Source organism: Phalacrocorax carbo, chromosome 1 (assembly GCF_963921805.1).
Source record: "Phalacrocorax carbo chromosome 1, bPhaCar2.1, whole genome shotgun sequence".
NCBI lineage: Eukaryota > Metazoa > Chordata > Aves > Suliformes > Phalacrocoracidae > Phalacrocorax > Phalacrocorax carbo.
In genome coordinates this window covers 76,188,024-76,215,570 of record NC_087513.1, presented here as the reverse complement: position 1 = coordinate 76,215,570, position 27,547 = coordinate 76,188,024, and the positions used below count along the sequence as shown (strand labels likewise).

Below are 27,547 nucleotides of genomic sequence, written 5' to 3'. Positions count from 1 at the left end.
CTTCTATAAATGCAGCTGAAAACAGGATTTCGCTGTACTGAGGGAAGTCTCTCCCGAGACATGACAAGAGCTCCAGGTCACCTCTGAAGACTGGTGCTGAAGGTAAGCACCACGACCATTATCTGGGTTGTGAAGACCAGATGAAGAACTTATGCAGGCCATGGTAGTGTTCCCAGATCCCTGCTTTCACTGGTCCTTGAAATGTGAAGGAAACCTGTGGCTATAGGCTTGAAGGGGCAGAATTAAGGCACATAACAATGATAAAGTGAACCCAAACATCCTGCTTATGGGCAGAGTGGGGGTGGGTGGGTGGGGAAAGTGCATCTATGAGTTTATACTGAGAACACCTCTTTACTGCAAAAATAAGTCATACCTGAAGGGAAAATGTCAGGGACAAAAAGAGAGTTTGGGTACTTCTGGGTAGAATAATATTGAAATTATTTTTATTACATGAAGTCCTTAAATCCTTCAGACCAATCTTGGGAGTTCCTGACTGGATGTGTGTTACGTGCTGCTCAGGGTGGGAGGGGTACTAGTTTTGGGGAGTAAAGGGCCACCATGCACAAGATGGTTCTGCTTTGTAGGGTCTCCAGAGTTTGGGGGTGGTGGTGTGGTGTTTGATTTTGTTCTTACAGCTAAGAAGTTTATTAAAAGGTTTTCAGGGATCTTTCAGCTTAGATGTATGAACTGCTGAGTCATTTTAAGTGCCAAGCCAATTGCCAAGATAATTATTTAAATCATAGCATTATTACCTACATATAGCCAACCACATTAAAAAATTCAAGTAAGTTTTCTATTACAAAGTTATTCAGTGGTCATTTTCTGAAATTCAGTGTGTGGCATGAAGACCTCATCTTACTGAAGTAGGATTTGAAGTTAAAAATTTGTTAAAAGCATTAACTATGCTAATTCATGAAAACCACTAAATGAAACCAGTCTGCTCAGATGAACAAACCAACTGAAAAACAAAGGAGACAAAATACATCAATAGCATGCAAATAACTACAATATTGCTTTTGCTTTATGATTCATGAGACATTTTCAGTGAAATAGGGGAAAATATTTAAAATACATAAAGGCAAATGTTGTTTGATTTTCTACCGCCCCCCCAAAGTGAACCTTATTTGTCTTTCATCCTACTGACATTTCTACCAAATGAATGCCAAGCAGTTCAGCTGCCAAGGTGGGGCAATACTTGATTAAAAGGCATGCGTGATGGCTTGTCTGGATGCTGGCATCCCACCTTTTCTTGGTGAATGTCTCATCCTCTTGTGCAGTGTTTTCCTGCCAAGGGACTTACCTGTCACTGCGTGGCATTGCGAGCATCCGCCTTGTATTCATTCTGTGGGAGGGGAGAAAATTTTGTGAAGCCTCCCTTGTTTTGCTTGGGTCTTTGACAGCTGCTTGTTTCCTAAATGCAAGTGCCAAGAAGCAAGGAGGGTGCTGCACTGCTGAGGGTGGCTGGGGGTCATTCTGGGCTGCCAGGGCTTGAGGGAAGAAAACTGCTCCTAGAAGGATGCACCTTGTCCTCCCTGTGCCTGGCTGGGGTGGTGCCAGGAGTGTCTGCAACAGGAGCTTCCCAGAGGAGCTTTTAGCTTGGTGCCAGGTGATGGGAGGACCTTGGAGGACAGGATGAAAGACTTTGTGCTCTGGCAGTCATTAGCAGCCTTTCTGGCAGCTCTCGCCAGCCGCCCTGGGCTTGTGTCCTCCCATCTTCCTGCCCTGGGCTTTCTGTCACATCAAGAAGACAGACCATGACTGGAAACCCAGGGCAGGGTGTCAAGGCAGGGAAAGATGGTCCTGGCTCACCGGTCCTGACCTGGGAAACACAGAATATAGGCACTTGAAACCCTCCAGGTTTGAACTGGTTTCTGCCAGAAGTTGCTGGAGGGATGACTGAGCAGAAACCCCGGAGGTGCACAGATGGGTAGAAACGAATGGAGGGCCTCAACCCACCAAACTGGACCCTCATCTCCAGAGGCAGAAGGCCTGGAAACAGCATCACAGGCACAAAACAGCTTCCACATCCCTGCTCAGCCTCTTCACTTTACAACCTCTTTATCCTTCCTAATGGAACAGTATTAACTATGTCCTGTGTCCCTCAGAAATTTTACCTTCTCTGTTATGTTTGCTCACATTGCCTTCCCCTCCTCTCCCCCCCACATCTTTCTTCTGTCTAGAGCTATTTGGGCTCATCTCTCAGCAATCATTTCTTCCAGTTAGACAACACTATAGCATTTGTAGCCTCTGACCTCCTGTTCTCAGCATTTCTATTGCTTTGTTTCTTCCCCTTTAAGTGATTTGCCATGCAGCTATTTTTAACATTATGAAGCCAACCTTTTAAGGCACTGTGTGTATTTATAGTAGTTTGATTTCTCTCATTCTTTAATGACGTGAATACCAGTTACTAATACTAGTTTCAGTTCTGTGCTCAATTTCTCTTCATTTTCCAAGACCTAATAGATTAGTTCAAAATTTCTTCCTGAAAATTGTTGTCTACAAATTTTCAGAAATACCAGGGCTGTTACCACAGTGGCAGCAGGAGGCCTCCAGCACATATTAGTCATAGTGACTTCCCTCCCTGTTCCCAGAGTTATGGAGATGTGCTCCTGTCACCTACACGGCTGTAATGGGGTGAGATCCTGGCTGAGGCTGGTGCCTCGTCTGGTGGCACAGATGCAGGTGAAACCTGATGCAGAACACCAGCTCCCCCCTCACCTATGCCCTTTGCTGGTTGTTTTGATGTTACAGTGCTAGTCCTGACGGTAGCACCAACTAATTCAAATTTATTCTCCCACATGGCTAGTTCCAGCTCCTCCACCCACTGGAGATGGATAGAGAGCTGAGGCTTTTCGACAGCGAGGCTGTAGGCATCATTCATACTGATGTGCACCATGGACCGGGCATTGCTGTTGGGATTTGGTTTGGGATTGATGCCTCAGGTCAGTGTCTGAGCTCCCTTCGCAGCTGGCAGAGACCCAGGTGCTGGGCCATGGGAGCAGCTGGCTGGCGAGCCAAGGGGCGTTTGCATTTGGTCCGTGTTGCCTGGGTCTCCTCCGGCTGGAGAGGGAGCTGGGACACTGCTGCCCCAAGCCCTGCTCCCCAGACTCATTAGTTTCTTCTTGCACAGCCATTAACTTGTGCTGCTTTGAACAGTAAACATTTCCACAAGGAATTAATAATACATATGGGGTGTCTGGCACTAACCTGTTTTAGCCATGGTGAGACAGTGTGGGTCTGGGTGCAGCTGGGGCATCCTGCAACTCCCCAAACTGCTGCTCCACCCCATCTCCCAAATTCAGCCTATCCCTGCTGCTCCTGACTTTCTGCTGCCTGTGTTTCTTCTGCAACCCTGGTAATTGCTTTTATGATGTATACACTGGCACTCGCTGCAATATGCAGGAACAGAGCCATGGCATTAAGCGTGAAAGCTTTCTTGGCTGAGCAGGGCGGGGAAGAAGCTGCTTGGTCCCAGGATCTCAATCCCTTGGCTTTGATGGAAAACAACCATAGAATCATAGAATCGTTTAGGTTGGAAAAGACCTTTAGGATCATCAAGTCCAACTGTTAACCTGGCACTGCCAAGTCCACCACTAAAGGGTGGTTCCTGGAAGCTATTACAAACCCAGTCTGCAAGCTTCAAATGTAAATACAATGTGCTTGCTTGAAACTGACACTGAACGACATGATGGGCCAGGGAGGTGGGAGAGCACACACCCGAGGCTTGAGACAACAGGGAGTGGGCAGAAATGTTAAGTAAGGCATTACTTAAGTGTATAACTGATATATAACTGCATAACCAAGATATAACTGCTGTTCTGATCAAATGTGGCTAATGGAGGAGAGCTGACGCAGCAAATCAATAGCAAGTATTTTCAGTAGCTTTTTGCCTCCTCTCAAACGTCACCCTCTCTGGCTTTTTTTTCTGTTTTCTAAACATCCATGGAAATACTGTTTAATACTTTCTTCTCCCCCTTTCTCTCAGTGAAAGCTGTGGCACTCCACCTTTTGTATGTTCTCACAGCAGGCTCGATCTGTGAGCATCTCCCTGGGTTGCAGTAGATTTCTGCAGCCTGGGAGGTGGTTTTGAGCAGCAATGAAGGCAGCAAGCATGCAGGAGTGCGGAGCTGCTTGTTTTTGCCAGGCAGAGCAAGCAGGTCTGGGCTGCAGCCTAGTTTTCTTCAGTCTTGGCTCCTAGATTAATGCACTTTTTGTTCCCCACCGAAGGAAAAGGTTGGTATGAAGTCCAGACACCTCAGGGTATGAAAAAACAGTGTTTTCTCTGACTCATCCCCTGGACACACTGGCCTATCTGCATCAATGAGAGCGCAAAAGCTACCTCACTGACTTCAGGGAGTTGATGAGATGCCGTGAGTGCGTGGGAGAAGAGGGGCAGCCCCCATCAGCCCGCTGGTGGCAGATGAGTGGCACAGAGTGAGGTCCCAGGTTATAGGGCAAGCCCCTCTCCGGTAAGAGGGCATGTACAGGTGGTTTAACTCCAGCTGCAGCCTCTCCTGTGGCAGACTTAATACCAGAAATACTGAGGGAAGGGAGCAGGAGTTTTCTGAAACCTTACAGAATGTCAAGCAAAACAGTGCATTGTTTTTGGGAAGCATCAAAACCATGATGTAAATGCTAATAAATATGAGTGAGTACAGGCTCTTGTGGAGACCAGTAGGTCCATCATGCACAGCAGTGTATACAGAACTCTGTGAATAATTCCCTTTTTTAATTAGTTTTGAAAAAACTGGAGGAGAAAAGTTTTCTTCTGACTCAAAGCAACTAAAAAATACCAGGTGAAAAACAAGTAAATGCAATGTTTTTGATCAAACTAAATACCTTGTTCAACCTGAGAGGTGATGCTTTCTTTCAAGTCTGAGACCTTTCAGTTGAAGGACAACTTAAATGCACTTAAGTGAAAAACAAAAAGGCTGATCAAAAACACCTGGAAGAAATCATCTTTTCTCTGACTCTTTCCTTTTATTTACCCATTTGGTTTTTTGGCATGAACAGTCTGGAATCCACAAAATGTTTTGCTGGCATCAAATCTGTACTTTGTGTTGGAAAAAGCTTCTCCTGAGTTTGGGGTGGTGGTGGTAAGTGTTTGGTTTTGCTGTTTGGTGTTTTTTTTTTTTCCCTGGCCTCTCCCTCACTATGCACGCAGGGTAAGTTACAGCCCATTTCCCAGATTGCTTCCAGTCTTCCTCCTCCACTGGTACTGGTGAGGAGAGATGCCCTTGCTGGGAGGCCATGACCCCGGTGCACGGCAGGGGGAAAGCCCAGTATCCTCATATAAAAAGAAGGAGACATAGCTAAGAGGGACTGGGCTCCCACGCTCGATTCCTGCCCACTTGGGTCAGGATGGAGACCCACATCCTGCTCCAAAAAATCTTTTACTTAATTAAAAAGGAGTGTCAGAGATAGGTGGTGGAGGAAAGAAATAATTGGGATGCCTCAGCCATGCACTCAGCACCCGGAAGGGGGTCAGCTTCTGTCCCCCGTCTGTAGCAGGCAGGCTGCTGCAGGAGAAGCAGCAGAGCCAGAAGGAGGAGGAGGAGGAAGGGCACGATGCTAAGGCATGACTGGCAGGGGGTGCCCAGGCAGGCAGCCTCACAGGCACACTGGCGAGAGTGGGTTTGGTTTTCCCTGGCCAGAGCAGCTGGGCTAACTGAGATGCCCTGCCCTCAGATGCTTCCTGTGGCTCTGAGTCACCAATTTAGCAATTCCTTCAGGTGCACATAAATAAAATCCCATCTCTTCATCTAGGCCCAGGGCTGGTGCAAGGTCGGCTGCCTGAGAAGGTCGACAGCCTCAGAGGCAGCCTTGGCAGGAGCCATGATAACAGCAACGGGTCCCTGCGCCAAGGTGCAGCCCACCTGCACGCACACACCTGTATGTCCCCACGCATTAAAGCCAGCCTTTATTTGCCCTGGTCAACAGTGTTTGCTGTTTCTGTTTGTTTTCAGCTCAGGCCAAACAGTGCTGCAGTCTGCCCAGGTGAGCTGGTAGCGCTGGGGATGCAAAGAGCTCACTGCACCTGGGTATGGAAGGGCTGCTCCAGCTCCGGCTCCACCAGCTGCAGCGCCAGCAGCCTCTCCACGCATGGCCCGCAGCTGGCCCCTAAGGCTTTTTGTCTACATTATATTTTAATTGCCAGCAAATTCAGCAGGGTATTCAGAGAGTGGAGAGTAATAAAAAGCTAACTTAAAAGAGCATATTAGCTGACAATAAAGATAATGTCACTTCCTAAACTTTTTTTTTTCAAGGCCCCATTTTTGACAACAAAGCTAATTCGGACTAGGGGAGTATAATGAAGCTACACAAGAAAAACATCCAGTACAGTATCTTGAGTGAGATTCCTGACACAAGAGTATTTACATTATGTAAAATCTAAATTTTTACTAAAAAAAAAACCACCTCACACTCATAGTTAAGGAAATAACTTAAAATGAATGTAACCAAGGGTTAATCCTGCCTGCAGCAGCGAGGTTAATGTCCCAGTTCCCCACAGCTCTTCCTGCTGTTCAGGCAGTGTGTTGCTTCCCCTTCTGCAGTGTTGACAACCAGGAGAGCCCGGCCATCCCAAGGGGTCCCAAGTGACAAAGAGTGGTGAGAGGGGGCAACTGGCCGCTGACTCAGCAGGTGCCTGGCTGGGTTTTCCCTTTTTCCTTTTTTTTTTTTTTCCCACCAGCAAGGTAGCCAGATGGGCAGCAATTTTAAGCTTCTTCCTCATCTTCCTGGTGCAGGGGTCTCCAGGTAAGAAGACGAGCAGCTCTGGCCCTCTGGCCCTGACTGCCCACTGCGGGGACATGGCCACCATGGCTCATCCCGAAAGTAAAACTGTCCTGTAATGGAGGTCCATCGGTGGCACCCGATGTGATTTTTGGCAGAATTTGCCCACAGCGTGCAGAGCTGTGTCCATACGCCATGAGGTGGGCAATACCTCCACCAAGGGTGGGATGGGTTTTTTTGAGCACATCAAGGCAAAAAGCAGTGGCATGACCAAAGCAGCACGGCACTAGAAAGCTATGCACGAGCTCGGGTGCCCACAGGGGAAGAGTTCCTGGAGCCAGGTGGGGTCGGAGCGGCTGTGTGCCCCCACCCATGGCCACAGAAGCACCTACCCCTGGGGCTGGGCTGTCTATGGAGAGCAAATGCTGTGGCTTGGGCTGCTGGGATGGGCAGGAGACTCTCAGGGGCCTGCCCTGCTCTAAAAATTGGTGGTCAGTGACAGGCAGGGTCTGCTGAGGTGGGTTTTGCATGTGCTTGATTTTTGGGAGCACGCTTGGGAAGGTCTGTGGGCTTGTTGGGTTAATTGCAAGTCTGCTGGGATGAGTACAACAGCACTAATAGTGCCTTATACAAAATGGCTTGCTCTTTTAATTACAAGTGGGGTTTTTTAGGTTTTAAAATATTTCTATAAATCTGCGGCTTGCTGCTTCCTTCTCTTGACAACTGAAACTGCTGGGACTTCACATAGAAAGTGTGTGCAGTACGTGGCCACAAAGAGGAACAAAACTCAGCTGGACTCATCTGATAAAGCAGCAGCTTCCCCCAAACCAGGCTGAGGGAAATCGCTGTCCACTGAATAGATGGAGAACATTCCCCTCCCCAGCACAGGGCTCGTCACTGTTTCCCCGTAATTTGCAAAGCGCTGCATCCCAAGAACCATCTTTTCTTCATCAAACACTTAAAATGTTATGTCAATGTTTTCACATAAAGCCAGGCATTCCTGGTTTGCACGTCTCAGGACTAAGACATCTATATTTTTGCAGAGTCATGGACAGGTTTCATATCGACCTGGCTACCTGTTCAATGAGAGCCCTGTTTATCTGGAGTACCCTTTGGTTCTTTTGCCAAATTACTGTTTTCTCTCCTTCCTTCATTTTCCCCAGGACATGGAGGGGTTTAATCCAAAACCCCCCTGCCACCCCTCTGGGCTGGGAGCTGAGGGTGACCCGACCTGGGGCCACCCACCCATTGCTGCCGGTGGACACAGCTGTGCATCTGGCCAGGTGGGCGCCGGGCTGGGGAGAGGGGAGGGCAGCCCATGCCACTCGAGTGCCAGAGTTTCCTCTCCCACCAGCATTCAACCATTAATGGCCCTAGGGCTGCGCTCACCAGCAGTTTGCCGGGAGGCCTCGCTCCTTCCGTCGTCCAACTGGGGTGGCAACAGTGGTGCGTCAGTGGTTTCCTGCGCCATCTCGGCCGTTTGGGTTGGCAAGTCCCAGCTTGCCGCAGTGAGCTCTGGGTGTTTGCGTGTGGATATAATCCATCGGTGCGCCTCTCCACCCAAAATGTCCCCTTCCCACACGCTTCATTGGCCTTCCCAGCAAGGGCTGCTTCTTGTTGGCAGCACTCGGCCTCGCCGCTGCCTCTGGCTCATTTCAGCCTCCTCACACAGGGGTGTCCCCGCTCTGGGACAGATACGAGTGCTTAATTGCTCATGGCTTGTTGCTGGCCATGTAAGGTGTGCCTGGGGGTCCTGCGGGAGGGAGTGGGGCCACGGTGCCACAGAGCCACTCTAGGTAATGCTGCAAAGAAAATTATATCAATTAGTTTTACAGAGAGCCTGAAACCATTTTGGAGGCACATACCTGCCTATCTAAAGTAAATATTTAATTTCCCATGAATAAATATCGGAAGCCTGTGATGAGACCTGTCCTGAACTCAATGGATTGTACTTTCCAGAAGGCAAAGGCAGTATGTTAAGTGGGTTATGTTCAAATGTTTACTACTCCGAATTGCTCAGCTGAGGGGAAGGGTGTCACCTTTTGTGAGAAACTCCTTTGAAGTTACCTTATTTTGTGTCCAAAATATACAAACTTTGAGCCATATGCAGTTTTGTGGCTGCACTGTTGGGCATCCCAGCTGGTGCAAAAATAGGTGACACACAGCAAATTTCAGCAAGGGGCTGAGGGGGAGCCCAGCCACAGGAGGTCACGTCTGCCAGAGAGACCACTTTGAGCACTCCTGTCTGCTCTTCAAAACTGACTGGTTTTTGAGATGAAAATATTCAGTTCCTCAGTTTGCTGTATCAAAGCAGGGTTTTGGAGGATGGGCGAAAGCCAACAGAAGCCTCTGGGTTTTTCTTACTGGCACAGACATTGCTGAAGGAGAGGAAGTGCAGTGGTGTGCAGGAACCACTGGCAGCTGCCATTATAACATGAGGCTGTGCTGATCACATGTGGCGGCAGGGCTGCGCCTGAGCTGGTGAGGTATTTCAGCCCATTTCAGAAGTGGATGGGGGTGAGAGGCAGGGGAGCTGACGTTTCACTTGCCTTTTGGACCTGGGCAGGTTTCATGCCACGGCTTGCTCACAAAACAGGGATGTCTCAGTGCGCACGGTCTTACATGTGCCACCCCTGTGCTGCAGTTGGGCACACATGTCTGGCTGGTCCTGCACTGGGCCTCCGTGGTGTGGTGGGGACATACAACTTCTGGGGGTTGATGGTACCCTGTGGGCATGGGGGGCCACCAGGCACCGGTGTCCCCTCATCAGGCAAAGCCATGCACAGAAATGGGCGCAGAGGCACTCCATTCCCTTGGGGCCTTTCCTTATTTGTTTCAATCATGACAAGATGATTTACTTTATCTATAAATATCCCTCTGGCTCAGGGAATAATGCGCTGGATGACATTTTCCAGATGGTCTCATGTTCATGGGTGAGGCGATCCCGGCATCATTAGAAAACGGAAGAAAATGCGCTCTGCAAACCCACACACCATTTCACAAGTGACATTAAAATAATTTCACATGCATCCCTGCTCTCAGGACAGAGCAGAAGGAGGCCATTCCCTGCGTTTTGACAGGTGGTGCAATGAGACCCAACACCCCTCGAAATCCACGTACTGCAAAAAAACTGTCAGGTAGGCTGGAGTCAGTGGCCTTTCTCATGCCTTTTTAACCCCCAAACCCTTTTCTTCATTCTTCTTCAGAAAAATTATTTTCCTTAAAGGTGTGGAGGGATTTGAGGGGCAGGAAACTGAAAACTTTGCTACTGTTCCTTATTATGGGGTTTGTTGTTTGTTTGTTTTTTTTTAATTTCTTAAACTTGCTTCAAGACTAAGAGCTATTCAAGGCAGGCATTTAAAAGTTACCATTGCAGTTCAAAACGCTTTGTATTTTTTAAGGCTTTTGGAAGAAGCATCCTGACCAGGCAGCACCAGTGAACCATGCTGTCATTAGCTGCCATTAAGTTGTTCAGATGAAGAGATCTGCCTCCTGTGTGTGTGAGAGCCACAGCTGCAGAGCAGGGAAACACAGGAAGGGCTGAGCATGAGCATTCCTGTGCAGGACCCATGCGCTTTGCGGGGTGACGTGCCCTCATGTCCAAGAAGGCCGATGGTATCCTGGAATGCATTAAAAGGAGTGTGGCCAGCAGATCGAGAGTTGTTATCCTCCCTCTCTACTCTGCCCTAGTGAGACCACATCTGGAGTACTGTGTCCAGTTTTGGGCCCCCCCCAGTTTAAGAAGGACTGTGGAACTCCTTGAGCAAGTCCAGCGGAGAGCTACGAAGATGATCAGGGGGCTGGAGCATCTCCCTTATGAGGAAAGGTTGAGAGACTTGGGTTTGTTCAGCATGGAGAAGACCGAGGTGGCATCTCATCAATACTTATGAATATCTAAAGGGTGGGTGTCAGGACGATGGGTCTAGACCTTTTTCAGCAGTGCCCAACGACAGGAGAAGGGGCCATGGGCACAAGTTGGAACACAGGAAGTTCCCCCTCAATATGAGAAAAAACTTCTTTAATGTGAGGGTGCCAGAGCAGTGGCACAGGCTGCCCAGAGTGGTGGTGGGGTCTCCTTTCCTGGAGACATTCAAAACCCGCCTGGATGCGGTGCTGTGCCCCCTGCTCTGGGTGTCCCTGCTCAAGCTGAGGGGTTGGACAAGATGATCTCCAGAGGTCCCTTCCAACCCCTGCCATACTGTGAATCTGTGATGGACCAAGCCGTGTGCAACAAGATGGCCTGTCCCTGCACAGCGTGCCAGGGGTACCCGCGGGGCGGGTAGGGGCGCTGCTGAGGTGCGCTGCAGGGGTGTGTGGTGTCTCTGCAGCTGCTGGCCGGTTGCTCAGAAACAGTTTGGAGCAACCGGATCAGCTTCGTGGGTAGGATCCTGTGAGTGGTTGTTACTCCACAGAGGAGGGACAGCCTGCTTGAGTGGTGAAGAGACCCGGGATCTGGAGCACAGGGGAGTGAGCAGCCACTTTTGCCAAATGAGCCAGGTGCATCATACAGGCGTGCAGCAGCATTATGCTGACTGCAGAAAGTCAGGGCACTAAATGCAGCACATAGGCCAAACTCTGGCCTGGCAGAATAACCAAATAGTTTGTTCAAATCCAAACATTTTTTTTAAACTGTAATAATCTATTGATTTGTTGAGTTATTGGGAAAAAAATCCAGAAGGTGAGACAATAGCTCAAAACAAATACTCCCTTAGTAAGTCCTTGTGGCTGAGCTTCTACCTCCAGGCTTCCAGCCAGGGTGCAAACCTTGTTCTGACAACCAGCACATGGAGCCATCGACATCTAAGAGAAATCCTTGGTGTCCTGAATTAGGAAGCTACTAGCTGGGAACCAAAGATGTCCATGCACCTGAAATAATTTAGGTATCTTCAAAGCCCCAGGAGGGAAGGAAGGGGGGGGTCTCGATTGTTATTTTTACATATTACTCTAGTGCGTAAGAGCACAAAAAGTCAGCTCTGGCCTCAGCGACTCCGATGGCTAATGGCACTGGTTCCTGTACCTGACATGCCGGCAGCCCCTTAAGGAAAAGCAGACATGCACGTTGGGAAGCCCTCTTGAGCCACTGTGCTTCACCGCCTGGCATGTTAAGAGGCTCACCCAGGTCAGCTCCTGTTTGCATTAATACACTGCTCCTTCGGGTGCTGCTTCCCAGGGGTCTGCACCTCTCTGTATGGCAAATGCAATGGCTGGGAGCAGCTGATGTCTGCCTGAGGGCAGGCACTGCTTCGGGGGGGCAGCACCTGGACCACATGCACTGGCCATCAACAAACCCTTGCTTCCCCACTGATCTTTGTGCCGTTGCTTATCCCAGTGCTCTCATCGCTACTGGTGCAGCAGCAGCACCAGGGTTTTTTGGACGGTGCCGCTTCCCAGGGAGGCCAGTGGGGCCACCCCCAGCTGTTGGAACAGGGATGTTGTGGGGTTGCTGCCACCCAGGCAGGAGTGCTGGCTGCAGGCAGCAAGCACTGCCTGGTCACAGTGTTGGCCCTGGGGTTGAACAGAGCAAAAGGGGTGTAAAAGACAGAAAATGCTTTGCCTGGTGCCTGTGGCATTTGTGGTTTGAAAAGAGGAGCCCTGAAAAAAACCTTATGGTGCAGGGAGGATGGACCAGAAGAGAATGACCTAGCCAGGCTGCAGCTGCCTGCTATCCACACTGGGCGTATTGCCAGCTCATCAGCTTTGGAAAGAAGCAAAGCTGCTTTTTTTTAGGAACTGTGTCTTTACTCGTGGAGTAAAGGGCTGGGAAGAGGCTGCACAGGAGCTGTGCCCTCAGCAAATTATGGCTCTGGGTGGGAGATAGCTCTCAGTGCTGAGTTATTGCAGAGAACTCCCTACCACTGCTGCTCCCAGAACCAGGTGTTGCATCAGAGCCAAAATTAGAGTTGTGGCTCCTGGAGATCCTGGCATTTGCCACATTAGACACGCTCAGAAAACCTGGGGAGGGTATGACTTTCTACCCCCTGCCTTAGAGATGGAAATCACAGCTTGGGAAAGGTCCTTTGAATGTCACCTGCTCATGGCACATGCAAGCGTGGCCTCTCCAGGTGACACACCCCACCCCACCCCCCCAAACCACTAATGCCACTGCACACAGCTCTGCTGTTTTCACCTTTGTTTTATTTTAGGCTCATTTTATTTTTGTTAACCAACTGCAGATTAGTTATTTTTGCTCTGAAGCCAGTGAAAGCAAAAATGTGCAACACTTACTGGGGCTCCCTTGACTGCCACGGTTCTCCACGAGAGTGGCCTGTGGTGGGCGAGCCCTGAGCAGCAGCAGTTTTGGGGAAAGCATGGGCACATCCTCTTCGCCAACTGCAGCTTCACAGTGCAGGGGATGTCCGACATGCAGGAGTCTCCTAAGATATCCCTGAGGCTGCGCCTGCTCCAGGCTCTTAATCTGGGAAGACATTTTCCCAAGGCAGGGACATCCTGTCTTCCCAGGGCTGGGAGCCCACGGTGCCAGGAGCCCTGCAGCCATGGCAGTATGCTTAATTCCTAATCCTCCCCTGCCATGGTAAGCAATGATATTTTTCCTTCTCTCTCTGATGTCGTACCAAGGGCTTAAGGCAGACCTGCTTGCTGTTACTAGTGAATACATGAATTACCTGCGGGTTGGGAGTAAGAGCAAGCACAGTCCTGCCACTTTTACCAACCTCATGACTACTGTGGACAACCAGAGGAAATGGCAAATATTATGCATGTACTATCAATTATACTTTTCAAATTAAAATCAAACAAAATTAAGCCTGATAAAATGGCTGGGAAAGACATCCGGGTTGTTGAAAGACCATTAGACTTTAAGGAGAGGATGAGTTGCAGAAAACATTACCTAAACAACATCAGCTACCCATGGCCTGCTGGAGAACAGGAAAACCTCAGTAAACTCCAGCAGTTCTCTTGGGAACAAAAGGACTCTATTTCACTAGTTAAATACTTACTTTAAACTTGATAAGTGCTGAGGTGTTGTGTGTTGGCATTGGTTGTAATCTTCTGTGACCGTGTTTTTTCCCTGGTCATTTGGGAACGCCACGTACCAGAGCTGGATAAATTTCACTGGGGGCAAGTAATTTCTGGTTTGCATAGGTGTTGTGGGTATTTTGGCTTATACAGCACCTCTATCACGTGGCTAGGTCAGCGCTTAAGCGCCTGCTAATCCTTTAGACTCAGGTTCTGGCCTCATGCTCAGGAGCCTGGAGCTCTGCCTAGCTGGACCTGTGGGGACCAAGGTGGGACCGAGGAGGGATACCGCTGACAGGAAAACCAGACAGGTCTTCTGGAATTAGCCCAGACAAACATCAAACCCTTTGCAATGTACAAAGATGTGGAAAACCCTCTCAATTATACAATATTTCTGTGAGCTGGCTGATGGGTGTCAATGTATCGATGCCTATTCCTCTACTTGAGGTGGTTTTGCCTGTTTTTTACAAGTTAGCTTCAGTATCTCAGAAATCTCAGTCAGTCACATGCTGCTTTCAAACTGGTACAGGTTTTATATCAAAGATTATACACTTGCTTCAAGACAAGAGGAAACTTTTAAATGAAAATGTCCAACTGCCCAAAGCCCCAGCACTCAGACTAGACCATCCTCTTCCTGGAAGGTGCATTAAGACTTTGAGAGAGTGGCCCCAGATGAATAGCCAGGCAGTTTTTTTGAAAATGGACCTTCTGCATCTGCCTATGTTTACAGTCCTAAATGTATTTTACTTCCAAATAGCCTCAGAGTAGAGTAATTCACATTTAAAGTGTAATGTTTAACTCAACAGGTATCCTTAAAGGCCATGTTGAACAAAAGAGTAACAGAGGACTTTATTAATGACCTTTATTCATGTAGGAACACAACGGTCAGTTGTTTTTAGGACTGTCCTCACCATGTTAATTATATCTATGCCCCACGGTAGGTTAAGCTGTGAAAAACAAGGGCATTTTATTACATGCTGCACTGGAGCTGGAAAATGCTGCAAGTGCTTTCCTTATCTTAGGAAAACTCCATGTTATGCTCTTGGATGGTAATATTAATCTGATAAGCATTAACAAATATATGGATGCAGGGAGAGGGGAGAGCCAAACACTGGTTGTTTGTAACTTAATCTCGGTGCCCAAATCAGAACGACCTGATTTAGGGGAACTGGCAACCCTCACTGATGCCAGTGACTCCGTCAGCATTACACAGCTTTAGAGATGTGGACGCTTACTATTAGCTATGAAATTTGTCCTAGAAAATCATTGCTATGATCGGTGGAGTCGGTTTGGGATTTTCAAACTACTTCATTTTTTCTGAAATTTCTTTCAACCTGGTCTTCTGGCAGGAAGGAGAGAATTTTAGTGAACATCAGAATTAAAAGAAAATGTGATGCAGGAAAATAGAGGTTGGCAAAAAAAAATTTCCAAATTTGACACATTCTGAGCAAACATTTTCCCTCCAATTCAAAATAATTATTCCTTTTGAAACATTATTTGAATTTTGAGTTATTCAAATATGATAGAAATTATTATTATTTGATTCAATCAGCACAAAACTTTTAAACATGATCCAACCCAATTTGCTGGCAATTATTAATTCAATACCCTTTTACTTTGGACTTGGGCCAAGGAAAGCTTTTGTGATCTCAAGGTTCCTACAGAGAAGGAAAAATGTCCTTGATTTCCACATACCTAAATGTTTCCAGATCTTCCTGCAGCCAGCTATAGATACATGGGGGTTGCCCTTACCGTCTCCTGTCCCGAGTGAGCTTGGCCTGGTAGAAAGCTGAAGCGGAGATGTGCTTGGCCATTTTCGTGCAAAGCAGATGGCTCAGATGGCTCAGATGGCCTTTCATCCAGCTGAAGGCTCTTATGCCTGCAGTAGCACACTTCCCTTTGGGTTTAAATTATGTATCAGCCATCCTGCCTTCTGTCTGAAGGTACCACACTGTTCTAATTTCCCTCTTATGACACCTCCATTTCTAACTGGCTTGCCGGACACGGCACTTAGCATCACACTTGACTCAACTGGCAAAATTTTTCAGAGTATATCCCTTGTTGGTGACTATTGGTCAATAAATACAATCCCTAACAACACTGAGCTAATGCTTCTGAAAGGATTTACCCGTATCTGCCAACTTCGTTTTAAAAAAAAAGGTCTCTTGGTAGGGGCTCAGTGACTTCATTTCAAGAGGCGAGTGTCTGATAGCAAAACCGTTCACTTACACCCCCACCCCCCCCTTCTTTCCTCTCACAGAAATTTGCTCAAGAAAACCTGGCAACAGGAACATGCTCCAGTTTCAATTGCATTATGGCTGATCGGGAATACCGTTCCTTTGGCACCATAGGACAAAAAAGGCAGGTGGTTTGCGGGTCTCAGTCTGCAATCTGGCTTCTACCAGGAAAAGACCAGACAAGCACTGGTGGCCACATCATGAGAGAGTTTGTTCTGCTGTTCTGAAGAGAGGGGAATACTTCTGGTTTGCTTAAAACTGAAGCCAGAAGAGACAGTCAACAGCCAAGTTTGAAAAGCAGGAGGAAGAAGAGCAGATGTGGGTGTCTTTCAGCCTGGCCACCAAGTCCCACTCTGCAGCCCCCCAGTATGGCCCACCCCTGTGACGTGACCACAGGAGGAGCCGCTGGATGGAAAGGTGGGAGCAGTGCTGCACCAGACGTCCCCAGTGCCTGCAGAGGGCAGCCCTCGGACAGAGGAAAACAGCCCCAAGTACAAGACTGTGCCCTCAGTTATGCCCATTTACCACTTTGGACCTTTCAGCTCCACAAACATCTAGGCTATGGTCTGTCCATCAAGGAAAAAGTACATATAACAGCAGTAAAGTGTGTATAATGTCTGGGAGACTGATACCATAAGGGCCTAATGACCCTGCTGGCTGCCTTGCCCCTGTGCTGCGTGCAGGCAACCCAAAGCCTCTGGCATGTGCTTCCTCTGACCCCATGAACCCATGACCCCAGGAACATGTCCTCGCTCCTCCAGCTCCTCCTCCCACTTCCTTCCCAACACGGGCCATTACAATCTAATCGCTAAGTGCCAGCCACGCCGCATTCTTCTCCCTCCCCACCTTCGATAAGCCATTTACTTATTTTCCAGGCTAAGAAACCAGGGCTGTGATCACACATCTTTCACGTGAATAATTTTTGTGTAAGCTTTTTCTAGCACTGGCACCTTGGAAGGTGACACACAGACATTTCCAGCAGCAGGACTCAGCCCTGGCTAGCAGCTTACTGGCTTATTTTGAAACAGGGATGAGGATAAATCCACCTGTACTGTCATAGCAGCCCTCCCCAGTAAATCTCTTCTCCCAGTTCAAACCAAAGCCACCTCACTGGCTGACAGACAAGGTAGAAAATTGCTCATCTAATCAAAACCAGGCTGAAAGTACTTAAAACTATTTACTCAGGTGATTTACAGCTGTGAAATTAGCTTGCAGCTGATGCTGCCCTTATTCTGCCAGGTGCTTTGGAGAATGATTTGCATGGTGCTATGCTCTTTACGGTAGCTAGGTGTAGGTCATTTGCCTCCCACAGCCTGTCTCAGCTCCCTGAGACCCAGTGTACCCTGGCTCTGGTTTGCAAGAAGAGCTGGCTAACATCCTTGGGGTGCTCACCAGGTAATTGCCTCCTTCAAGCACGTGGGCAGCTGTGCCAATTGCATGCCAGCGCTTTGAGGCAAATCCAAACCAGTGGCAGCTCTCACAGGGCTGTAAGCTGACAGGTCAGGAACTAATGATAACATGGCCCAGAGGCACGTGTGTGATCCAAATTCTGCTGTTTAGATACATCTCCATATCCAGAGTCTAAGACTGGGCCAGTCCAGGCAGAACAAGGTGTAATAAATATGCTCTACACCACAGCCGGGGAGAATGGCCCTACCTGGAGCCTCTGGCAGAAAGCTCCAGGGGAGAACTGAGGTCGACCCCTAGGGTTTTGGAGTCGGGGATACAGAGGGTCCGAAGCCCGCTATACTCCAACTGAAAAAGAGATATTGGCAGCATTTGAAGGGGTTCAAGCTGCTTCAGAAGTGGTTGGTACTGAAGCACAGCTGCTCCTGGCACCCCAACTGCCGGTGCTGGATGCTCAAAGGGAGGATCCCTTCTACACATTATGCAACTGATGCTACGTGGAGTAAAAGGGTTGCACTGGTCACCCAATGGGCTTGAATAGGAAACCCCAGTCACCCAGGAATCTTGGAAGTGATCATGGACTGGCCAGAAGGCAAAGATTTCGGAATATCGCCAGAGGAGGAGGTGACATGTGCTGAAGAAGCCCCACTATATAAAAAACTGCCAGAAAATGAGAAGAAATATGCCCTATTGACTGATGGGTCCTGTCATCTGGTGGGGAAAGCATCAGAGATGGGAGGCTGCTGTATGGAGTCCTATACGACAAGTCGCAGAAACTGCTGAAGGAGAAGGTGAATCGAGTCAGTTTGCAGAAGTAAAGGCCATCCAGCTGGCCTTAGACATCACTGAATGAGAAAAGTGGCCAGTGCTCTATCTCTATACTGACTCATGGATGGTGGCAAAGGCCCTGTGAGGCTGGTTACAGCAGTGGAAGCAGAACAACTGGCAGCGCAGAGACAAATCCATCTGGGCCGTCGCATTGTGGCAAGATATTGCTGCCCGGGTAGAGAACCTGGTTGTGAAAGTCCGTCATGTAGATGCTCACGTCCCCAAGAGTCGGGCCACTGAAGAACATCAAAACAACCAGCAGGGTGGATCAGGCTGCTAAGATTGAGGTGGCTGAGGTGGATCTGGACTGGCAAAAAAAGGGTGAATTGTTTATAGCTCGGTGGGCCCATGACACCTCAGGCCATCAGGGAAGAGATGCAACATACAGATGGGCTCATGACTGAGGGGTGAACTTGACCATGGACACTATTGTACAAGTTATCCATGAATATGAAACGTGCACTGCAATCAAGCGAGCCAATTGGGTAAAGCCTCTGTGGTATGGGGGACGATGGCTGAAGTATAAATATGGGGAGGCCTGGCAAACTGACTATATGACACTCCCACAGACCCGCCAAGGCAAGCGCCATGTGCTTACAATGGTGGAAACAACCACTGGATGGCTGGAAACATATCCCGTGCCCCACGCCACTGCCCGGAACAGTATACTGGGTCTTGAAAAACAAGTATTATGGCGACACGGCACCCCAGAGAGAACTGAGTCAGACAATGGGACTCATTTCCGAAACAACCCCATAGACACCCGGGCCAAAGAGCATGGCATTGAGTGGGTGTATCACATCCCCTATCATGCACCAGCCTCCGGGAAAACGGAACGGTACAATGGACTGTTAAAGACTACACTGAGAGCAATGGGGGGGTGGGACATTTAAACACTGGAGTACATATTTAGCAAAAGCCACCTGGTTAGTCAACACTAGTGGATCTGCCAGTTGAGCTGGCACTGCCCAATCAGAAATCTTATGTACTGTGGAAGGGGATAAAGTCCCTGTAGTGCATGTCAAAAATATGCTGGGAAAACAGCCTGGGTTCTTCCTGCCTCAGGCAAAGGCAAACCCATTTGTGGAGCTGCTTTCACTCAAGGACCTGGGTGCACTTGGTGGATGATGTGGGAGGATGGAACAGTCCAATGTGTACCTCAAGGGGATTTGATTTTGGGTGAAAACAGCCAATGAACTGAATGGTATGCTGCTAATTGCTATATAATGTTGTATGTCATGACTACTATGGTTGCTACATGCTGTATCAATGGTATCATAGTAGGTCTCTCCCAAATTAATGAAGAATGAATTTTGTTTGAACCAAGCAAAGTGCAGCGGTGATAGAACAAGGACTGACAGTGTGGCAGTGATGGAACAAGGACTCTACTTCAGCATGCAACAATCCAACACCACACACCCATCTCTCCAGCCCAAAAGAATGTTACGATAGATAAAGCCCAAAGTCATGGACTAAATGAACTCAACAGACATTTTGTGGACATCTGTGGACCCTCTACAGAGTTTTTACAGGGGTGGTCCATAGACTAGGGGGATGATAAATGATATCTGTGTATTTTATCAAAGGATGGGAAGCGGGGGGGTGGTTATTGAGGTTGCGTTGGATAGTATGGGACCTGAGCATGATGTAAATGGTATGGAATAAGAGGTGGAAACGGTCATGGTTTTAGCTGGGGTAGAGTTAATTTTCTTCACTGTAGCTGGTATAGTGCTGTGCTTTGTACTTAATATGAGAATAATATTGATAACACACTGATGTTTTAGCTGTTGCTAAGTAGTGCTTACACTAGCCAAGGACTTTTCCAGCCTCTCATGCTCTGCTGGCTGCACAAGAAGTTGGGAGGGTAGGGTGTACAGCCAGGAGAGCTGATCCAACCTGGTCAAAGGGATATTCCATATCATATGACATCATGCCCAGTATATTAACTGGGGCGGGGTTGGCCGGGGGAAGCAGCGATCCTGGCTCGGGGACCGGCGGCATCAGTCGGCGGGTGGTATCACTTGTTTGTTTTTTTCCCCTCCATCCAGAGGTTTTGCCTCTCTCTCTCATTATTTCCCTTTTCATTATATTTTTATTGCTGTTACTATTACTATTACTGTTTTATTTTAAATATTAAACTGTTCTTGTCTCAACCCACGAGTTTTCTTACTTTGGCCCTTCCGATTCTCTCCCCTATCCCACTGGGGTAGGGGCAGTGAGCAAGCGGCTGTGTGGTGCTCAGTTGCCGACTGAGGCTAAACCACGACACCATCTGTGCTGTAGTAGCCCCATGGGAACTAAATCCTGGCTCTGGCAATCTTCTGGAGACATCTCGGAGCTTCAGGTCCTCCTTCCCCATTGCTGTTACCATTTCACAGGGTGCCTGTGTATGGCAGTGCTGCAGATACCGCGCTCACCCTACCAGCTCTCATGACGCAGCTGTTGCCCTTGAATGCACCCAAGTTCACAGACCTCACCTCATCTTTCCCTGCATCCAATGCCTGCTTTCACCCAGGGACCAGGCGACGAATAGCACCCCTGGGCTCACTGCCACAGGCTGCTGAAGGGGCTGCTCATGCAGCTCAGAAATGCAGAAAAACTAAGGAGGGAAGCCATCATTCAGCCTGATCCCTCGCTCCAATGGGGGTGAGTATCAACAACTTTGGCACTGACTCTGTCTCATTAATCTAAATTCTGCTCAGCGGGGCAGACAAAAATATCTTTAAATCAATTTTAACTTCCAAGTTTGATTAAAGCCCGTTCTAATAAAAGAAACAGTTCAACATTATTTCGGGGGTGGGTGTGGGTGGGGAGCAGTTTCAGATTACTTAATCATGGGGAAAACATGGCAGGGGGTTTAAGCAAATGTCAAAATTTCTTTCGTGGAAATGTTCCTCATGGGTACAGTATCTTGTAACACAGAAGCAACACAGGGGAATTACAAAAAATAGGGCTGGAAGGCATCTCAAAAGGGCTAGTGTCCAACCTCTGCTCCAGGTAGGATTACCTCCACCCCAGCCATTCCCGATTATCATCTAAACTGCTTCCCCAAATCTCTGGTGATCTTCCCAGGCAATTTACTCTACCCCATAACAGCGTTGTAGCCAAAGGTGCTTTTCTAAATGAAAGCCCCAATTTCCTTTCTTTATTCACGCTCATCAAGAACTTGTTAAGCAATTATGTGCCAGGAATAATTTAGGCAAAACTTCCTGCCCGAGGGTAGACAGGAAACTTGCTTTGCAACGTGTAAGCATCTCATCTGCGGGCTGCTTTTTGTTCGTTTGAAACTCAAGTTTTCAGATTCTCATCTTTGTTGACTCGTGTTAGCTTTGTAACCATCTCCCTTGCCGTCAAACGCTGTAAGAAGCTCCCACCCTCCCCTGCTCCTCCTTCTGTCCATACTTTAGCAGCCCTTTAGGCCGGGAAGTCTCAAACGGGGGTCGGTTTAATCGCCCACCTCGCCCCGGCGCTGCCCGCCCGGGGGCCCTGCGCCACCGACCACCGACACGCATCGTGACTTGGGCTCCGCTTGATGGTATCACAGCGTGGCAAGTGGAAAAATTGCCGTGAAAAGCGGGGATCGGATTACAGGGCTCCCGACCGGCCGTGGGGGTAGAAGGAGAAATTCCTGGAGGTGGGGAGGAGAGTTCGTAAGGGGGGGAAAGCCTAACAGTAATTAAAAATTGTATATTATGAATTAAAAAGAAAACCCCAACCCAGTCCTCTACCCCAAAAACAGCAGCAGTGGCCTTGCCCAGGGAGGAGCCGTTTCTCGGTGCCGTCGGTGGGTCGATGCCGCCGCTCCGGGGCGCGGGGGCGGCTCGGCCGGCGCCGCCGGCGAGTAACGGGTCGGTTCCTCCCCCCGGCTCCCTCGGCTCGGGCCGGCCCCGCGGAGGCGGCGGCCGCGGGGAGGGGGCAGCCGGGCCCCGTCCGGGGGCGGGCCCGGCGGGGGGCGGAGGGCGGGCGCCGTCGGTGGTGGCCGGGGCGGCCGGAGGGAGCCGCGCTTCTCCCTCGCGCGCGGAACGGTGGCCCGGGAGGTGAGCCGGAGAGCGGGGCGGGGGGCCCGAGCCCCGGGCTGGGCTGCGGGGAGGGGGACACACGGGGGGCCGCGACGGCGCCCAGGCGCAGCCGGAGCGAGGGGGACGCGGGTTGCCCGTCAGCGAGGGCTGGGTGGCTTCGTCCGCCCTCCCCGCTAGAGACAAGGTGCATTCCCCCCCCTCCCCGGGGAACTTTTCCAGCAGCACAACACGTCCCCGTGCCCCCCGCGGTGCCGGCCACTAGCCTCCCCACGGACGGCAGCCCGTAGGCGGGTGGGTCGGAGCCCACCCACCCGCGGAACGGCGGCTCCGCTCGCCTCGCCGGGCCGGGGGGGAGCTGCCAGGCCGGGGGAGGGGGCGGCCCTCCGCCGCGACCCCCGGGCAGCTCCCGGCTGGCTCCGTGCGGCTGCTCCGCGGGTAGCAGCTGCTACGGCCCGGGCGGGTGTGTGGGTGTGTGTTCCCCTCCCGGTGGTGGCGAGGCATTTCGGCTGAGGTTTGCGAATGGGGGGCTTCTCTCGGGTCCCTAACAGAGTTTTGTGAGGGTTTCTGCTGTGCAGGCACCGCTGTCAGCGGGAGCCACGGCTGTCGGAGGGAGCTGGCGAAGGTGCAGATGAATATCGCGGCCGCAGGAAGGGCGCGTACGGTGCCTGCGTGTGCTGCAGGCTGGAGGGGCTCCGTCCCGCTTGAGAAGGACGAGGCGAATGCTGAAGCTGTGGGTGCAGGTGGCTGGCAGCAGCATGGTGGGAGGATGAAAAGGGTCAGATGGGGTGGAGAAACGTGCAAGTCCTCTCTGCCCACGGGGACAGGCTGGCTTGGGCGAGAGGGTGGAAAGGCGGCAGAACTGGTGACAGGAGAGTGCAGCTGGCCATCGTGTCCCGAGGCAGACGTGCCCTGAAAGATGTCGGAGCACGAATGAGGTCTGAGGAAGAAAGACAGAGACTTGCAATAGAACTGTAGAAATCCTTGCTGTGGTGAGAGGGGGACAGAAAGCCCCTACAAAAGAGGCATAAGAAAATACGTAACTCTCTTAACTGTAGTAACTTAAAACTAGTAATGCTGCTGAAAGAAGGCAAGCTTAGAAGCTTTGGCTAAGAGTGACCTATCCTGGTCAAAATAACATGTTGTTTCCTAATGCATGAGAGGTTGCTCAGAAAAGGCTGGATGTTTCTTAACCCTGAAGAAACCCTCTCCAGCTTCTGCTGAGCTCCAATGGTTTTGCACTATTATTCATGGTTTTTGTTGCTGTGGAAGTCAGAGGACCAAATCTTGCAGAACTCAAATTCCCCTTTTTTGGTTCTTGTAGTAATTCCAGCAGCGTCTTGAGGCACAGGCTCTGTAGGAGGAAGCACTGACTAGGAAGTTGTACGTGAACGCCTCTCTCTTGTTTGCATGCCCCTCATTTGACAACACAAAAATGGCGGTCATCTGTGAGGGCCGGAGGGTCTGATGTTGAGTGAACAGCAGTCTGCCTGCCATGAATTAGTTCTGGGTGGGTAGTTCCAGTAGCAGCTGGTAGCTATGCCCTAAGTTTTCCTTCTCACAGGATTTCTGCTGGCTCTAAAGGCATTGGCTGTCTCCATTGGAGAGTGGCTCTAATGATGTTTTTCCTGGTCAGGGTTATCACGGGGCCAAGTTCAGTAGCCATGGACCATGAAGGCCTTGGTGTGCAATTTGGCGTTACCACGCAGATAGGTTTGGTGATACTAAAAGGCTGCAGCTTCTTGGCTGCCTGTTCTTGAATCTCTTTCTATGCCAGTTTTTGTGCCTGTCTCACCCTGCAGTAGAGCAAAACCAGTTCTGGGAGCTAAACCAGTAAGAAAATCAAATCCTTCAGCAGATGGATTTTGGTGCTTTAGCCTTCAGGGCTGGTCATGGCAGTGTCAAGGAAGAGCCTGAGGAGGAAGGGAGTGGGGCCGCTTGCTTTAGCAACAATTAGCCATTGCCTTGGTTTTGTCACGCCATCAGCAGATGCTTTGGCATCAAGTACTCATGGAAGGAGAACTACTCGTCTTACTTTCATTGCATTTGTTTGGTCATTAGTATAGAGACAAGCTGCTGTCTGCCAGGTGCAGTTCCTGTATATAAAACCATACAGATGTGCCTGTTCCATATACAGAGGGGAGACCAGATGAGATGTGTATAGCGTTGAATATGTCTTGCCATCCGTGCTGGTGTGGTTTGGATCAAGGTCCAGCATGTGATGGCAGGAGAGACTGGGGACGCCCCTCTTGTCTTTACTGGCAGGCCCTCAGGAAATCAGTGTAGCTGTAGTGTCGCTTAGCTCCTTAAGGGTTCTGCTTCCCATGCTTATTAAAAGCTTGGACTGTGTCTTCTGGCTCTGAGATCCCATTCTCTGTTCTCATCTGGGGTTGGTTGTTTGGTTTTTTTTTTTCCCCACGGACATTCCTACCCAGACAAACTCTTAAAACCCCTAACATTGCTGGGTCATTCAGATTCCAGAACAAATTCACAAATCTTATTTTGGATGGTGCTTTCACTGGGGTACAGGTGATATGTTAACAACTCACTTATTTGCTTGTAACTTACTTCTTTGCTTGTCTATACTGGCTTTTACAATTTTCTTAAACCGGGGTTGAGAGCTCTGCTCATCAATTTAAATGAGGTCTGGTGCAACTTCAGCTTATGGCATTGTGAACCAACCGCTCTTCTGTGAGCAAAGGATTAAGTACAGTCGTGTTAGTATTTAGGTTTTTCAGTTGAAAAAGGAAAATGTTCGCGCTGTATGTTTTGAATAATTGCACAAAACCTCCGATCTGTGCAAGATACATGGGTTAATATCTCCCGATCTTAAGTATGTTCAGTCTTGCAGTGGCTCCATCCAGGGAGGAAAATACTACTTCTGTGTTCACAGGAGAAAAGTAGTGTTAGAGACAGAAAAACAACCCTCTGAGATCCTTGAAGAAATTAGACATCTCCTTCACTATGATTTCAAGGAGGAGGTGAGATATTATACTTTAGTTTTAAGGGGCCTATTTCTTGGCCTGTAGAAACCAGTTCCAGGGCAGCAAAGTAAATAGAAATCCCCTGAATCCATGGGTAGTGGTCTGCTGTTGGACTGTCTTTCCTCTCCAGCATGTCTCTGGATTTTAAAAAGGGAGAAGGAAAGTGTCCTCCAGATTAGGGTAGGGAAAAATCACTACACGTTGGCCTATTAGACTTGAAGTGTTTAATCATTAGTGTGCTCTGATACACTCTATCTCTTCACTTGTTAATGCTGCTGGATGCCTGGTCACATGCGACTGATCTCCCTGTGAAAGAGGACACCATTTCCAGTGCCTTCTCCCTGTTTTGCAAGATCTGCTGTGAAGCCCTTGCATAAACTTGTAGGCAGCAGTAATACTGATGATTAACAGGAATTGCTCACTTCCTGACCAGGCAACCTTCTGAATTCTGTATTTTCACACGTCCTTCCAAAAAAGCTGATCCTTTTCTAGCCATGTACCAGTTTTTCCTTGAGCTGTAGCAGTTAGAATAGTGTTTAGTCTTCAATTCCATACAGTTTCCAGCCCTATTGTACAATGAGTACGCATGGCTTTCTGCAAACATGCAGTAACAGGAAACTACTATTTGGAAGCCGTTGGTGGCGAAGAGCTGTATCAGTTTGCTAGTTGATCTGCTAGCATCTGTCCCTTTTGTCTGTCCTTCCCAGCAGCATTCTGTGGCCAAAGTCTGCCTTCTCTTTTATTTTAAATATTCATGATGGGTTTGCATGGTCTGTTTCTTGAAAGCTAAAAGCTGTGAAGTACAAAACCCGCTCCTTTCAGTTAAAGAAAACCTAAATGCTACGCTATAAAAAAAAAAGTCTTGGGAAACTTCACGGGGTGATGAATAAGATGCTTATGTCCTATTTTGGGGGGAAGGAGATGATAACATTCTGGCTAACCAGTGTAGCTGGGTTCCAAATTTTGACAGCCTTTCTCTACCCAGGTCTGTCCATAAATCCTCCTGCTCCCCTTTATGCCTCGCAGTGACCCTGGCACCTTTCCTCACTCCACCGCACTCGTTGCATTGCTTGGTGCTCCCACTGGGATGAAACCCTCCACCGCTCCATCCCCCAGGGACCTTGGTTTGGCACAGTGGACCCCAGCACCCTGATGCTATATGATATTACCCCAGCAGTACAGTGGGGAGCCATGGGGGGTGCTGGGGAATGAGGGGGCCAGGCAGGCCCTCCCTGACCCATGCCAGCCCCCGGGAGCTGAGTGGGGCAGCCCTGGGGTGCAGCAGGCTCAGCCAGGAGCTCCACACAGGGGCAGGGCAGCTCGGTGTGTGGGGCAGGGTCTGGACTGATGGGGTACAGGGCCAGACATAGACATGGCTGCAATGTTATAGGCAAGAACCTCAGCTTAAAAGCCCTCTCCACCATTTCTCAGCTCCTTCCCAGTTCCCTACCTGTAACCTGGCTGCCTTGTACAGTGCTCTCTCTTCTGTTGAAAAATTCCATCTTCTGTCCTGCCTCACAGCTCAGGGCTTCTCAGCTGGTGACTCTTACTGTTGCCATCTCTGATTCCTGAAGCCATCCTACGTAGCTGCTGCTCCCCAGTTTCTCCTGCGCTGGGCTGAAGGGCCATGGCAGAGTGGGGAGGAAGGTGTGGAGCAGCGCAATGTGGGGAAGGATGCACCTGCGATGAGTAAGTGAAGGGGTTATGGCCCACCGTGAAGGAGGGATGGAGGTTCAAAAAAACAAAACAAAACAAAAAACAGAGGTGTGTGCTTCAAATTACCACAGGACTTTTTGAGTTGAGAGACAGGTTACAGCTCCCACATCACTGGTGTTCTGGACTCGGCAGTTAGGAGTGCCGGCTAGCTGTACAATACCTAGTGCTGGGGGCTTTGCAGTAATCACTTTATTCATGAAATAGGCATAGAAATCTCAGGAAGACACCAGGTTGTAGTGCTTTACTTATGCTTATGAAGCTTCACTAAGAAATACCCGACATCATTTGAGATCCTTGGAAGGACACGCAGAGCCTTATATTTCAATAAATAGTCTAAAGAGTAGCGACTGCTTTTCGTAAAATTAAGAAGAAAATTAATCTCCGTGAGGCTTTTTGGGTAACCTGAGGTGTCCCTGAGCAGGTGAGGAGTGTGGGAGTGAGGAGCAGATATCCACCAGGGGGCCCTCCCACCCCACGCCCCACACCTTGGTGGCCTCGCCGCAGAGGTGCTGCTCACACCTGCAGAGCTAGCTCCCTGTAAGGCTTTGGGAAAGCTGCGAGTCAGAAATGATGTTTCCCCTTCAGCCCTGTATTTATTTGAGCAGTTCAGCCCTGTATTCCTTTGGGCAGGCAGTCACGATTTCAATATTAG

General features: G+C 49.3%; 2 protein-coding genes across 2 annotated transcripts in view; both read left to right on the top strand.

Annotated features, from left to right (window-relative positions):
- Positions 1-21,956: 21,956 nt before the first annotated feature.
- LOC135315028 (lactosylceramide 4-alpha-galactosyltransferase-like) overlaps positions 21,957-27,547 on the top strand; it is a 25,627-nt gene continuing 20,036 nt past the window's right edge. Inside the window, exon 1 of the mRNA XM_064460672.1 lies at positions 21,957-22,216. Within this exon, the coding sequence (XP_064316742.1) occupies positions 21,972-22,216 (245 nt within the window). The 5' untranslated portion in view covers positions 21,957-21,971. The remainder of the gene's footprint in view (positions 22,217-27,547) is intronic.
- LOC104052768 (lactosylceramide 4-alpha-galactosyltransferase-like) overlaps positions 22,146-27,547 on the top strand; it is a 16,193-nt gene continuing 10,791 nt past the window's right edge. The window contains exon 1 of the mRNA XM_064460719.1: positions 22,146-22,216. The gene's annotated coding sequence lies outside the window, so the exon portion shown is untranslated. The remainder of the gene's footprint in view (positions 22,217-27,547) is intronic.